The 13825-nt window shown below is 40.9% G+C and overlaps 1 protein-coding gene across 1 annotated transcript in view; it reads left to right on the top strand.

Annotated features, from left to right (window-relative positions):
* The window catches only part of dlgap1a (discs, large (Drosophila) homolog-associated protein 1a), a 334277-nt gene that overhangs the window by 132266 nt on the left and 188186 nt on the right, over positions 1-13825 (top strand). The window contains exons 4-5 of the mRNA XM_072256043.1: positions 5165-5342; positions 5433-5673. Of these exons, the coding sequence (XP_072112144.1) occupies positions 5165-5342; positions 5433-5673 (419 nt within the window). The remainder of the gene's footprint in view (positions 1-5164; positions 5343-5432; positions 5674-13825) is intronic.

Below are 13825 nucleotides of genomic sequence, written 5' to 3'. Positions count from 1 at the left end.
CAGGTCCACGATGTTCAAAGAAAGCTCTTAATATTCTTAAACACAAGCAATTCTGCAGATACTAGAAATCCAGAGCAACACACATAAAATGCTGGAGGCACATTGTCTGTTTATATATACTTCTTCATAGATACTGCTTGACCTACTGAGTTCCTCCAGAATTTTGTATGTGTTGCTCTCAATTCTCTGTTTATATCTCAGAACATATTATTTGTGGCTTTTGCAACCTACATCATGATGCCCTTTTGGGGATATACCCTTATCATTCTCCACCGTACCCATTCATCTTATTTTACAACAAATAAGGCACTTGTGCTGTCTGTTTTTTCCATCCTTTGTTGCACATCATTGGGTTCTGAATGGTTCAGACCACCTCTCCTCTCAGTCCCTGTATGGCATCTGTTGTTACTCTGGTGGACACAGTCACTCAAAATATTACACCAAAAATGGATTAAATTAGATTAGATCAAATCAGATTAGATGAACTCTAACAGAATGTAAGGAAAGCCTTTCTTGGACATATTCTTGAATCAGGTGATGGACATGAAACACTGTTCATTCAACTCTATTCTAGCTCGTGGTCTTGCACAGTTAATACAAACTCATTACCAAGAGATTTTACGATGGCAACAAATCCAATCCCAATCAGTGTCTAATAAAACAGTAACACATTGCATATCAAAGACCCATGGCTGAAGAGAATTCAAAAGGTTCATCTTAAAACTCAACAGAAAATACTGTACTATCTCTCTTTTAACTCATGCAAACTGTTCATGAAGTCATTCACCAAACTTCGAGTCTCTCAGTGGTTTCTTGCTCAGTACATTGTATTCACCAACCACCAGCTTCCAAGAACATTGCCATCCAACAATCCCAAACCATGATTAAGTAGACCATGAAAATTAGTGGCATCTATCTTCAGAACTTGACAAAATTCTTCTTCTATGACTTTTGAATACCTATTTGTCACAACATTCTTGTTTATTTCCTTTATTACATTTGCAGATACTGGTGTCACTGGAACCTCCAAGAATTTCATTTTGAACACCTTGATGTTCTATACAGATCTGAAACAATTTCTAAAGCGAAGATAGCACTGGCGAGACATGGTGACGTTTCACAGACAGGAAACAAAATTAATAACAGTTCTACTAAGTGTACTTTCTTGAAATGAAATGAAATATCTTTATTGTCATTGCATAGTACAGTTGTCATGCAGCAATACAACAAAAATGAGTTTGCAACTCTCATACTCAATGCTATAAAGCAACAAATAAAATAAATAAACAATAAATAAAATCAAGTATCCAGCCAGTACAAGCAATGTCCAGCAGTACAAAAACGCAACTCAGGTGCATGACAGCCATAAAACCAGTACTAAAGTAGCAATATAACAAATTTATGGATGATGCTTGATCAATTGGTTAGAGCAATTATAGCTCTGGGGAAAAAGCTATTTTTCAGTCTGAAAGTGCGGGCATGGAAAATCTTATAACGTCTGCCAGATGGAAGACATTCAAACAGATGATTGCATGGGTGTGTGTTGTCCTTACAAATGCTTGTAGCTTTCTTAGGACAATGTTCACCACAATCTGCAGCCTGTAATTTTCCACTGGGAGGTCTGTTTTTGAACCATCTGTACAACCTGCAATTTTTGTGGTATCCTGAAATATTCAGCAAAATGTATTCTCAAGCATGCAGGTAGGACCATGGTGGCCATTGCTGAAGTGGCCTTGGGGTTGGACTGAAGCTGCAGGGCCTGAGTCCAAGAGCAAATAATGAACCGATATTTAAGTTCAGAACCAGATTTAAAAAGATTTACACATCAAGGCCAAAGATGGAGGGCAAACCGATGTTCAGCTCATTACCCCAGAAGGCTTTACTTGCCTCAGTGCTGAAATGACTCTGTAGCTGCGCCTGCAGCCATCAGCACTCACATCAACAATGAACCTTGCTCTACAGCTGTGGCCTGCCCCTCCCGTTTGTCCGGAGCCTCTTCTCCCAGGGATTCCTCATCAGAGTTTCTTCGAGGAGTGGGTACCAGCAATGAGATATGGTCTCGACCATATGAGATATGGTATGGAAGGTTGGTGCTCCATGGAATGGAGTAACTATCAATTCAACTTGCTACTTGTTTCCACGTGAGATCATGGATCCTTATTTGTCCAGTAAAGGCTGATGGCCATACTGCTCCAGTAACACTTTGCATTTTTGATATTGTGAAAAGTCAGTGATTGCATCATAGGATTTTTGTCAGATAAAATCTGACACCAACTTTCTGTTAACCATAATATTGCTCTTTTTGAGTCTTTTACTTGTTTTAGCTTCCTGCCAATCTTCTCCATCCTACTACAACTGAGTCATCTAACCACCCCCAGCTTTCCCACTGTGATGTGAATGAGCAAAACAGATTTTGTTATTTGCGGCAATATTAGCAGAGAAATTAGTTTTCTGTTTTAATAACCAATAGATAGTAAACTGAATTGGCAATTACTAATATCTGTTATTCATCATTATTATTCTCATAGATCTTTTAGGAACAAAAGATCATGAAGAATTGATTTTGCTTGTCTGAATACTGCAGAGCTTTTATTATTTTATAAAGTTCATATCACTTCAGATTTTTAGTTTTAAAGGAAAATATTTGGCCTCAAATTGCTGCAAAATAAAAAAAAATAACCTACTTGAAGTAAACTAAACTAGTCTCATTCATCTCTCCTTCCAAATGCTTTGCAGATGATTAGATATGACACCACATGTTTAATCTTTTTAAAAATGGTTTCCAAATTCATCTTCCCTTTCAAAACAATTCCCATTCAAAACTGAGGCAAGTTCCAGATTAATCTTTCCAAGTATTCACTAACTTGATTACATGTTACGAATTTCTGTGAGCACACTTTACAAAAGGGACAACTAAAAAATCTGCAGCAAACTACTCATCTTAGAAACAGGAAGTCAACAATTTTTTCAGGCTAAATGGGTATTTCATTTTACTCTGATGCCAAAGCAAGGATTTGCTCACAGCTGTCGTCTCATTCACAGGCTGCCTGCTGAAAAGCTGGTTGGCACTGTTAAAGTGAAGTCTCTATGTCAGCCACACAGTCTATCGTGGAAAAAGAGGGAAAGTGGAGAGGGAAGGAGCAATCAAAGGTGTCTTGCAGCATGAGAGAATCAAGGGCAAAAGAGGAAATGGTGAGAAGATTAAGTAGCGTAGTAGTGTGCCCATCCCACAATAGAACAGCCTTGTTCCACAAATGATTGACTGGCACAGCATCTATTGGGGCCACAGGATTCAGTACCTTGCACTGAGGTGCACTGAAACTGCTATCATTATTACTGCTACCTGGTTATGACGGATAGCAAATGGAAGTTAGTTTGGCAGGCAGTGAGAATGGGCAGAAATTCTGCCATTAAAATATGTAAAATATTTTAATATATGACTTATGCATTAAATAGCAGCCTCATATCCTGTCACTTGTTTGGGTTTTCCAGACTATTTTCTGGACTGTTATTTTTTATAGCTGATTCAGATTCAAATTTATTTATTCCATGTACATCGGAACATGCAGTGAAATGGATCATTTACATTAACGACCAAGGACATGGTGGGGGCAACCCACAAGTTGGTTCACATTCTGGTGCCAACACTCAATGCCTGCAATGCTCGGCAGAACAACTCAGAACACAACAAAACGTCAACAGGAAGATGAGCCCCTAACTCTAACTCCTCCCCCTCCCTCCACCCATTCATGCAGAAAGTCCTCCAATTTCAGGATAAGCCTCCTTTCTCCAGGCTTCAGCCATCAGGTGGTGGGCATTCTTCTAATTCCTTCATTTGATAGGATTAACTGCAGAATATACTCTTTCATGTCAACTGTCCTTAAACATTATGTCTTAGTTAAAATAATCAGTTTGCACTGGGAACTTGGAGAAGTCAGCATCATCTAAATACAACATCCTTCTTGTGATTGTACTAATCACTCATGGCACCTTTCAGCACTCTTAACAGTCACTCTTTGGCATATCCAGATCAATAGTCCTTAGTTATGGTATTTGGTTGAAATAAATAGAACCATGGAGGTAGGAGATGTTAATGAATACCATGTTACACCTTCTCCCTATTGTAGTGCCTAATGTTCATATCAGATTCTGAGTGGGAGTGAAAACTACCACAAAATCCTTGTGGACCCTGGCCCTGCTAGATAATGGCTCTTCAAATCACAATACTTGTCACACAGAAACCTGACTTTAGGTATGGAGAAAATGGATGTTTGGATCTAAAAGTGCATATAGACCTGGTTGTAGCAGAAGATGAATCCAGATATGCTTCCAGTTTGAAGAGAGCATTAGACATTGCGAATCACAGCAAACGAAGTACAATGTACAGCTGAAGTATAAAAGTTTACTAATTAAAGGCAACACATCAGCATAGCGGTTAGTATAATGCTTTACAGTACCAGCAATCACTATGGGGCTCAGTTCCCACTCTCATGTAACTTTACATTCTCCCCGTGACCACTGAGTTTCCTCCAGGTGCTCTGCTTACCTCCCACATTCCAAAGGTGTACTGTTGGGGTCAGAGGTACTGAGTTGTGAGCATGCTATGTGGGCGTTGGTTTGAGGACTGCCCTACTGCCCTATCTTGATCATTTCTGTATTGCTATTAAAATTTAAATTTTACAAAATTGTGATGGGTTACAGTCACACCCCACTAGCCAGGACATGTCCTTTTCTCATTGTTACCATCAGGAAGGGGATACAGAAGCCTAAAGGCGCACACCCAGTGATTCAGGAACAACTTCCTCCCCTCTGCCATCCGATTTCAAACTGGACATTGAACCAACGAACACTACCTCATTACATTTTTATTTCTTTTTTTTTGCATTACTTCTTTTAACTTAACTATTTAATAGACCTATGCTTACTATAATTCAGTTTTTTCCTCTATATTTGTTTATCACGTATTTCATTGTACTGCTGCCTTAAAGTTAACAAATTTTGCGATGTATGCCAGTGATATTAAACCTGATTCTGATTCATTTGTCCTCATAATTTATAAAAGAAAAAGTACTTTTCTTCAGTAAAGTGATTGTTATCATTATCTTAGTTGATCTTTGTTTCTTCCTTCCATGCATAAAGCAAAGTTTTCCCTTTTCTCCCCCAGGATATCAAATGAACACTCTCCCAAGCTTCAAATCCGAAGCCACAGCTACTTACGGGCAGTCAGTGAAGTGTCGATTAACCGAAGTTTGGACAGTTTGGATCCCGCGGTGCTTCTTGCCTCGCCTAAATTCCGTTCTCGCAATGAAAGTTACATGAGAGCCATGAGCACCATCAGCCAGGTAAACTGAGAACTTACATTTAGAATAAAGTTTTGAGTTACATGGCTTAGTCTAAACTAAAGGGTTCTTGGTGTGATCTCTGCTTTGCAGGTGAGTGAAGTGGAAGTTAATGGGCAATTTGAATCTGTTTGCGAGTCAGTATTTAATGAATTGGAGTCACAGGCGGTTGAAGCACTGGATCTGCCTATGCCAGAGTACTTCCGAATGCGAAGCCACAGCTACGTGAGGGCAATCGAACGCGGCTGCTCACAGGATGATGAAAGTTTGTCACTTAGGTCAACATCACCACCTCGAACCACGACAACAGTGAGGACAATCCAAAGCAGTACTGGTAGGTTCTTGGGGCATCTCCTCCCACATTTAATGTATTAACTATATGGTGAGTGTCTGTATCCCTGTCTTTCTGCATTGGGTGGGGAGAATCATGAAAGTCATACTGCTTTTCTTCAATAAGTCAGTGCCTTTCCCCATAACTGGGAACCCATTATTTAATTTCTAAAAGGTAATACACTATTCAATGTTTTTCCTCAAAATGTTATTACTATGTTGCTAATTATAGCAAATTATCAATATTCTATTAACTAAAAGGATTGTGTACTCATGACTCTGCTAAGGAATTAGTCCAGTTTTGTGATAATTCTCTTCAATACAGCTCCAGAAATCCAACAATTTTCCAAGCTTTTGAATGAAAGGAAAACTCTTGGCTATTGTGCAAAATATATGCATGCATTTGATATGAGAATTCTCTCTACTAGTTGATGAAACTTATATTCCTAATTCAAATTCACTGCAGTATCTCTTAAAGTCATAAATAGTTTATTATTGCCAACCGTAATATTGACAACTGACTCTGGAGGATTTGTGTCTATCTGTTCGCAAGTTCAGAGAATTTCTCCCTTCTAATCAGAAGATATATTTTAACGACAGTGAATTTCTAAATACCATTGCTTCAGTCCTTAATGATGCACTGTCAGGAAGGTGGGTGATCTTGTCCCGACATATTATTTTTAGTTCTTGCATATATTTATTAATTAAATTGTCTGTTGAATTGTATGTTTGGCACAAGAAATTTCTGAGACCTTGTGAATTTCCATGTGAGTTACCTTAAAGAGACAAGAAAGGTGTACATAGAAAATTAAAATATAGTAACCAATCTAGATTGGTCATAATAATGTATGTGATCGTGTTAATGATAGTTAAATTGGTAATACTTTGTCATAAGAGGTTTCATAATGCAAAGTATAAGTTCAGTGATGCATATTTCCAGTGTGGAACTTCAGACAATAGAAGCATGGTCGTATAGTATATTTTGATCCGTATTCCTAGCTTGCATCACCCCATGCCAAAAATTTAGCATTGCTTAATGTATACTTATTCCCCTTTCTCTGCATGATCTAATGCAGAAATTAAGACGGCTCTTTTTGCTTCACTGTTCATCATTGATACAGAAAATCACACTAATTCTCATCACGTTGATATTGAAAATTCACAAATCTATAGGTACTTTGGTCTGTCAAGTTGCTCGTGGTACCATTGTTATCTTATTTTAGTTGATTGCATTTGCCAAATCAGCATTTTGCAATTTTGAAAAATAGATGTGTAGCCCCCTGGCCAGCCTCAGGGTCGCTCGGCTAGCTGTCGTCTAGGGAAACAGCCCTTGGCCTTGCCAAACTGGGTAATTAGTTTGTGTGGATGCTGTGTGATGTATCCCACCCCGCCCAAATAACAGACAATACACCTGACACGATTAAATGATTTACCGTTTATAGATATTACTGGAACTATATAATTAATAAAGAATAAAATATAAAAGGAAAATAAAAGGCACAACATTTATCAAAGTTCAATCTCTTCGTGCACAAACAGTTGGAGCTCAGGACCTTTCTTCTTCACCCTGCGACCCCTCGGACCATCTCGACCAGCTGCCTGGGACCAACGACGGTGGTCGACCAGACGCATCACACAAGTCCGTCTCAGTCTCCTCTCCTCGCCCAACGCCTCGCTCAGGGTCCGATCCTGTTAGCGGACTCACAGCACCTGATCCATCTTCTGCCTCTCTCTCCCACCTTCTCTCCCAAAACCCCGCGCATACAATATCTTCAGACACACCGAAAGCATAACAACTATCGCAATTGGTTCATTCGTCCTCTTACCAATAGATAATCCAAAACAGGTTGCTAGCAGGAAGGACTTTCTCAGCAGTTAACATAACAGAGAAGCCCTTTCAATTATAACATAACAAAGAAGCCATTTTAATTAGACTATGCAGTGACATAAAAAAAAGAAACCCCTTACACTTTCCCCCCACCAAATAAAGTCATGTCCTCATGACTTCTAAACAACTCGCCAACCAGTCCTACAGACACAGAAACCCATCCAAATACACACAGTGACATTGCTCCCCAAACAGTGGACCTTCCACCCGTCCACGGGCGCTACATAGGCCAACCCATCTGAGAGCTTCCAAACCCTCCGAGACCTCCGTACCCCCTCACCTAAACCCTAAAGGCTCAGGCACTACTAGGGATACCTCGGACCTGCTTGCCAACTCCTCTCTCACTCAGGCCACCATTACAACTCGGAACCCCTTGTCCCATGTCCGGGGCCCTGCTTCTTTTCCTTCCTGGTCCTGCTGTAATTCAGACTGCCCACAGCTAGCCCTCCCCACTACACCTGACGCAGTGGGAGAAGGGCCAAAGATCTCTTCCTCAATCACGGTGAAGTTAGCGAAAGGCAGCTTGTACCACATGTCCAGCATATCATCCTTCGAATCCATATTCTTCCTCATTCCCTCGATCGGTAGCTGCTGTTTGAGTTTCTCCACACTGAAACATTTAGCCGGGGCTACCCCTTCAGCCTCCTGCAGTCGAGACGTCAACTTCTTCGGGGTCTCCTACAACTCTCGCCACAGCCTCAGTAGTTCTGACTCACTGTTCTTGACCATCTCAATCTGGGACGCAGTTACCCCACCAGCTTCTTCCAGCCTGACCTGAAAAGCAGCAGTTAAAGGATGTTCAGCCTCCAGTTTTTTCTTCCTGGTGACATCTTCCGGGTCAACTTTCAGTTTTTCCACTTCATTTAAACTGTCGATAGTCATCTTCAGGTTCTTTTCAAGTATCTGCCTCCCTTTTCCGAGATCTGTCCTCCATTTCTTCACCTCCTCAGGAGTGTAGTCAAACTCCCCTCCCTGGGCTCCCGGTTTTCTGTGGGCCTTAGTCAGAACACTTCCTTGATCTTCCCCAACTTGTAAGTCTTCCAATCTTTTCTGAATCGATGTCTTGAGTTTCTGCTGATCCCTTCGAAGGTGGGTCATTGTTTCTTCTCGCTGGATTAATTCATCAGTACATGACCGCAGTGTCGGCTCGGAATTCAGTTGCTCCTTCTCCACGTTGATGAGCGTGAATTCCAAGTCTGCAATGGTCGTCCCACAAGTGCAGCACTCAGTCTCCGGCCAGCATTTCTGAGCACTCAGTTCAGCGGTGCAAATCCCCTCTCTCCCCTGTATCTCATTCAGATTGACGACCTGGGTTTCCATCCTCAGGTCCACCACCGTCTGTTCCAACACCAGGAATTTCAACTGGTATTTCCGGTCATTTTTCTCACATTGCACCAAACTCCTCCAGCCAAAACCTCCTCCACATGTGACACTTCGCTTCTGCCGCCCGGGCTCAGCCACTCACCTCGTCTCGGCCACTCGCCTCAGCTCATAGTCCCCCCAGGCGAATCCAAGCTCTAGGCGGTCATCCACATATGCCAAAACTTCACACACCTTCACTTCTCCCATGGTCTTCCTCATGCCCCGCAGGAAGGATGCAGGGGCTCCGGATATGCCCTTGGGCATCTTTTCAGATCGGAATAATCCTAGGGAACTAATAACGGCCATCTTCGGCTCAACAACCGCACTCTTCAGGATCTGGCAACATCCGCTCCTCAGATCCAGCACATTAAACCACGTCACATAATCCGCACACACGCCGCCTTCATCTTCCACGCTGCTAGGGTCCAGTTGCCACGACCTCTCTCTCACTGAGGTGTCTTCAGCAGTCAACTTCCCTCCCTCGTGGTAGTTCGGAGCGTCTACTAAGAGGGTCTCACCCTCAGCTACTTTCCCCAGGCCGTACCACCACTGGGTCTCATTTAAATTTGGTACCGGCTCAAGGCTGCTACACATGTCCTCAGAAGCAACTCGACACGCTGGGTGCCCAGACAATGCCCCCATGAACTCCAGGGTCATTAACCAATCATCGGTGAGCACCAGAAACTAGATATGACCCCCAACAGACTCACAGGTGAAGTATCGCCTCACCTGGAAGGACTGTTTGGGCCCTGAATGGTAGTGAGGGAGGAGATACAGGAGCAAGTATAGCACTGGTTCTGCTTGCAAGGCTAAGTGCCAGGAGGGAGATCAGTGGGGAGGGATGAATGGACGAGGGAGTTACATAAGGAGTGATCCCTGTGGAATGCAGAAAGTGGAGGTAGGGAAAGATGTGCTTGGTGGTGGGATCCCGATGGAGATGGCAGAAGTTGCAGAGAATTATGTGCTGGATGCAGAGGCTGGTGGGATGGTAGGTGAGGACAAGAGAAACCCTGTCCGTGGTAGGGTGGCAGGAGGATGGGGTGAGAGCAGATGTGTGTGGAATGGAAAAGATGCAGTTGAGGGCAGAGTTGATGGGAGAGGAAGGGAAGCTTTCTTTGAAGAAGGAGGACACCTCATTCGTTCTGGAATAAAAAGCCTCATCCTGAGAGCAAATGTGGCGGAGACGGAGGAATTGAGAGAAGGGGATGGCATTTTTACAAGTAACAGGGTGGAATGAGGTATAGTCTAGGTAGCTGTGGGGTTCCATGCTTTTATAATAGACACCAGTAGATAAGCTGTCTCCCAAGAAAGAGACGGAGAGATTGAGAATGGGGAGGAGGTATTGGAAATGGACCAGGTAAATTTGAGGGCAGGGTGGAAGTTGGAGGCAAAGTAGGTGAAGTTGATGAGTTATGCATGGGTGCAAGAAGCAGCACCAATGCAGTCATCGATGCAGCATAGGAAAAGTGCAGGATGGGTACCAGCGTAAGATAGCGTAAGTCTACAGACCAGTGTATGTCTATAGGTAATGCATCTGTTTGCAAAGCTGCAAGTTCATCTTATTCAAAAACAACCCTTTGATTTCTTGAAGCATCACCAGCTGTACGGTACTTAGAAAGCCAAGCTCGACAAAAAAAGAAGAAGCCTTTGACCTACGAAGTGAACACAAAGTGAAAGCAACAGTTGCCATACTTGGATATTGCAAAGTAGCCATAGCACCAGGATTTTGAAACCAATCAAAATGGCTGTGATTTTTGTATTTTTTTTGTTGTTTTTGGAATTCAAAACACACCATATGCATTCTCACTCTGGACAGATCATAAATATTACACTGTATTGTACTGAGTTATGTGGTCTGTGTGTGGCAACTTTTGGAATTGTAGGCGTGCTTCACTTAGAAAGGCACAGAATTACCTATGGAATAAGTTAGTCATCAATTAACTTCTGGAGAAGGCACTGCCTATTAGTTGTAGCACTCTGAAATTCTGAGAAATATCTAAGCAGGTAGCTAGTCAGGACTCCTGTAATCAGTGGAGTGCCTCTTTTTAGTAATAGGAATAACATTAATGCATAGTTGTGCTGAGCCTACCTCAACAGTTGTCGGCTGCATCAATCAGCTCCAGTTCATGTCCATACAAGCAGAAATAAACATTATGTGAATAATGATGTCATAACTGCACATCTTCATGCTGAACAAATGTAAATCATTAACATTAACAGTGCACAGAATTGCTTCGTTCAATTTTGCAATGAATGTGACTTCATCTAGAAATGATTGCTGGAGTGATCTCAATTAAATCATTGTTTATGTGATTTGTGCATTAAAAAGGACAAAATTTGGAACTACTTCTAAGCTACTATTTTTAGTTCCTGATATAGATTCTGCTTCTTCGTCATTGGCTCCATCATCTCCCTAGAAACTGAACCAGAATGGATGACTGTATCATGTTTGAATCCAAGATAATCTTCAAGACAAATATCCCTGATTTCACGAAGAACACATTTCTATTTTGCTCATGTCCCCCAACTCTTTCCTAGCCTCAATTTATCTGCTACCAAAATATTTATTTACACCTTACCACCATTAGATGGGATTATTCCTCTGCACTCTGAACCATTTTAGCTCATTCTAACATCTGCAAATTTCAAATGATCCAACAGAGTGTTGACAATGTCCCAACTCCCACTAAATCCAATCCACAATCACCTGTTATTCACTCTATCATAATATCTCTGTAACTGCCTCTTCACTCTCTCTGTAATCTCCTCCAAAAAAGCTACATTTTATAGTTCTGGCCTTATTATCCCCAAATTTCATTATTCTACAACTGATGGTGTGTGTTTAGTATCCTAAACTGCAGAATTCATTCACTAAGATAATGCTGGAGGAACTCAGCTGGTCAGGTAGTATCTGTGGAGGAGAATAAACAGTTGATGTTTTGGGCCAAGACCCTTCATCAGACGCTTTTGTCCTGATGAAGGGTCTTGGCTCAAAACATCAACTGTTTATTCCCTTCCATAGATACTGCATGTCCTGCTGAGTTCTTCTAGCATTTTGCATGTGTTGTTCTGGATTTCCAGCATCTGCAAAATCTCTTATGTTTAAAATTAATTCACTAAACTTCATTGTCTCTTGACTGACATTTTGTTTCTAATATTTTCCATTAAATTACTCTCAGCAAGCTTTTGGGCATCTGGCCTAATATCTATTTACTATATGTGTCTCATTATTTGATGGCACACTTGTGAAATATCTTGGGAAATTTCATTTTGAGCAAAGAGCAATGTAAAGATAGGCCTTTGTTTTTGTTGTGGTAACGCTGTAGAAGTGTATTTAAGTGAGACAATGCAATAGATAGAAGAATTGGTAACTTTTTCTGACATCTTTGTAACCTCTGGAGAATCAATTTCATGCTTCAGTTGTGCTGAATAATCTCATGGAATAAAGCCCGGAACCACTTTTTCAACTCTGCATTCAGTGCGCACTAGGAAAAAGAAATTCAACTTGATGTGTTTGTTTTAAAGAATATATTCCAGTGTATAAACTATAAAATGATCTGACACAAATTGAGATGTGTTGAATGTGCAGCACCTGTCCATCAGACTGAATGGAGTTGAAGCTGAAATTTCCTTTCAGTTTGTGTATTTTGTTAATCAAGAGGGATTGATGCATTTTAGATTAGTGAGAGAGGGAGAGGCAAAATCAAAAAATGTTGGTGTCGTCCTTGAATCCTGTTAGGCAGGCTTCAATTCAGCTTCAAAACACTGTAGATAATCTCCATAAATGTATCAACAGAAGCTGTAGCCACTGCATCAAAAGAGCGCTCTCTGTTGTACTGTTACGATCTTGTGAACTGCAAGAGACCTGTCAGCATTAACTCCTGATAATAGCTCCTCAAAATCAGGTTTGTCTACATTCTATTTCTCTTCTGTCTCAGTGAATCATCAACAACGCCTAGAATCATCAACATACAGCTGGTTCCTGATAAATGAATAATGTAGCCAAGAAATCCTCAGCATCATCAGAACTCTTGGTAAATAATTTTAATCAATCAGCTATTCACAAAATTTGAACACTGGGCTAGCTGCATTCATTGCATTGTTTGAAATAGTAACCTTGGATGATTTTGTTAACTAGTTGAAGATTAATTGCTTAGAGTAATCAGAATCAGAATCAAATTTATTATCACCATCATACTGCTCGTTATAAATGTTTTTGCTTTGTGACAGCTGTACAGTGCAAAACATAATTACTGTAAGTTACAATGAATAAATAAATACTACAAAAGAGGAGTAGCGATGTAGTGTTCATGAACCATTCAGAAATCTGATAATGCAGAGGAAGAAGATGTTCCAAAAATACTGAGTGTGTGTCTTCAAACTCCTGTACCTCCTTCCCAATGGTATTAATGCAAAGAGGGCATGTCCTGGACAGTGAGGGTTCATAATGATGGATGCCATCTTCTTGAGGCCTCAGTTTTTGAAGATCTCTTTAGTGGTGGGAAGGGTTGTGCCGACAATGGACTAGTTAAGTCTACAACCCTCTGTAGCCTCTTTCAATCCTGCACCTCTGTACCTGATGGTGGTGCAACAGTCGGAATGCTATCTACTGCATGTCTGTGGAATGGAGAGAATCAGAAAGTTTTACTTCATTGGTATTCAAAAGAATATCAACCAGTACTTAAGATTTGGTATTACTTTGAAAAATGTTTTGATTACTTTAGGTTTTATAAAAGTCTAAATGGAAACAATTGTTTATCCAGATGTTATAGATTTTATTTCCCTTGGTGATTCAGTGTTCCTTTTATCACTGCAAGGAAATGTACATTTCTGCAGTGTCTTTGATGCAGAAGCAATGATTTCAGAGAGATGGATTGCAAACCTAAAAAAGGAAAGTTGATGTTGT

The sequence above is a fragment of the Mobula birostris genome, chromosome 1 (genome assembly GCF_030028105.1).
Source record: "Mobula birostris isolate sMobBir1 chromosome 1, sMobBir1.hap1, whole genome shotgun sequence".
Lineage (NCBI taxonomy): Eukaryota > Metazoa > Chordata > Chondrichthyes > Myliobatiformes > Myliobatidae > Mobula > Mobula birostris.
This window is presented reverse-complemented; position numbering and strand designations above follow the sequence as displayed.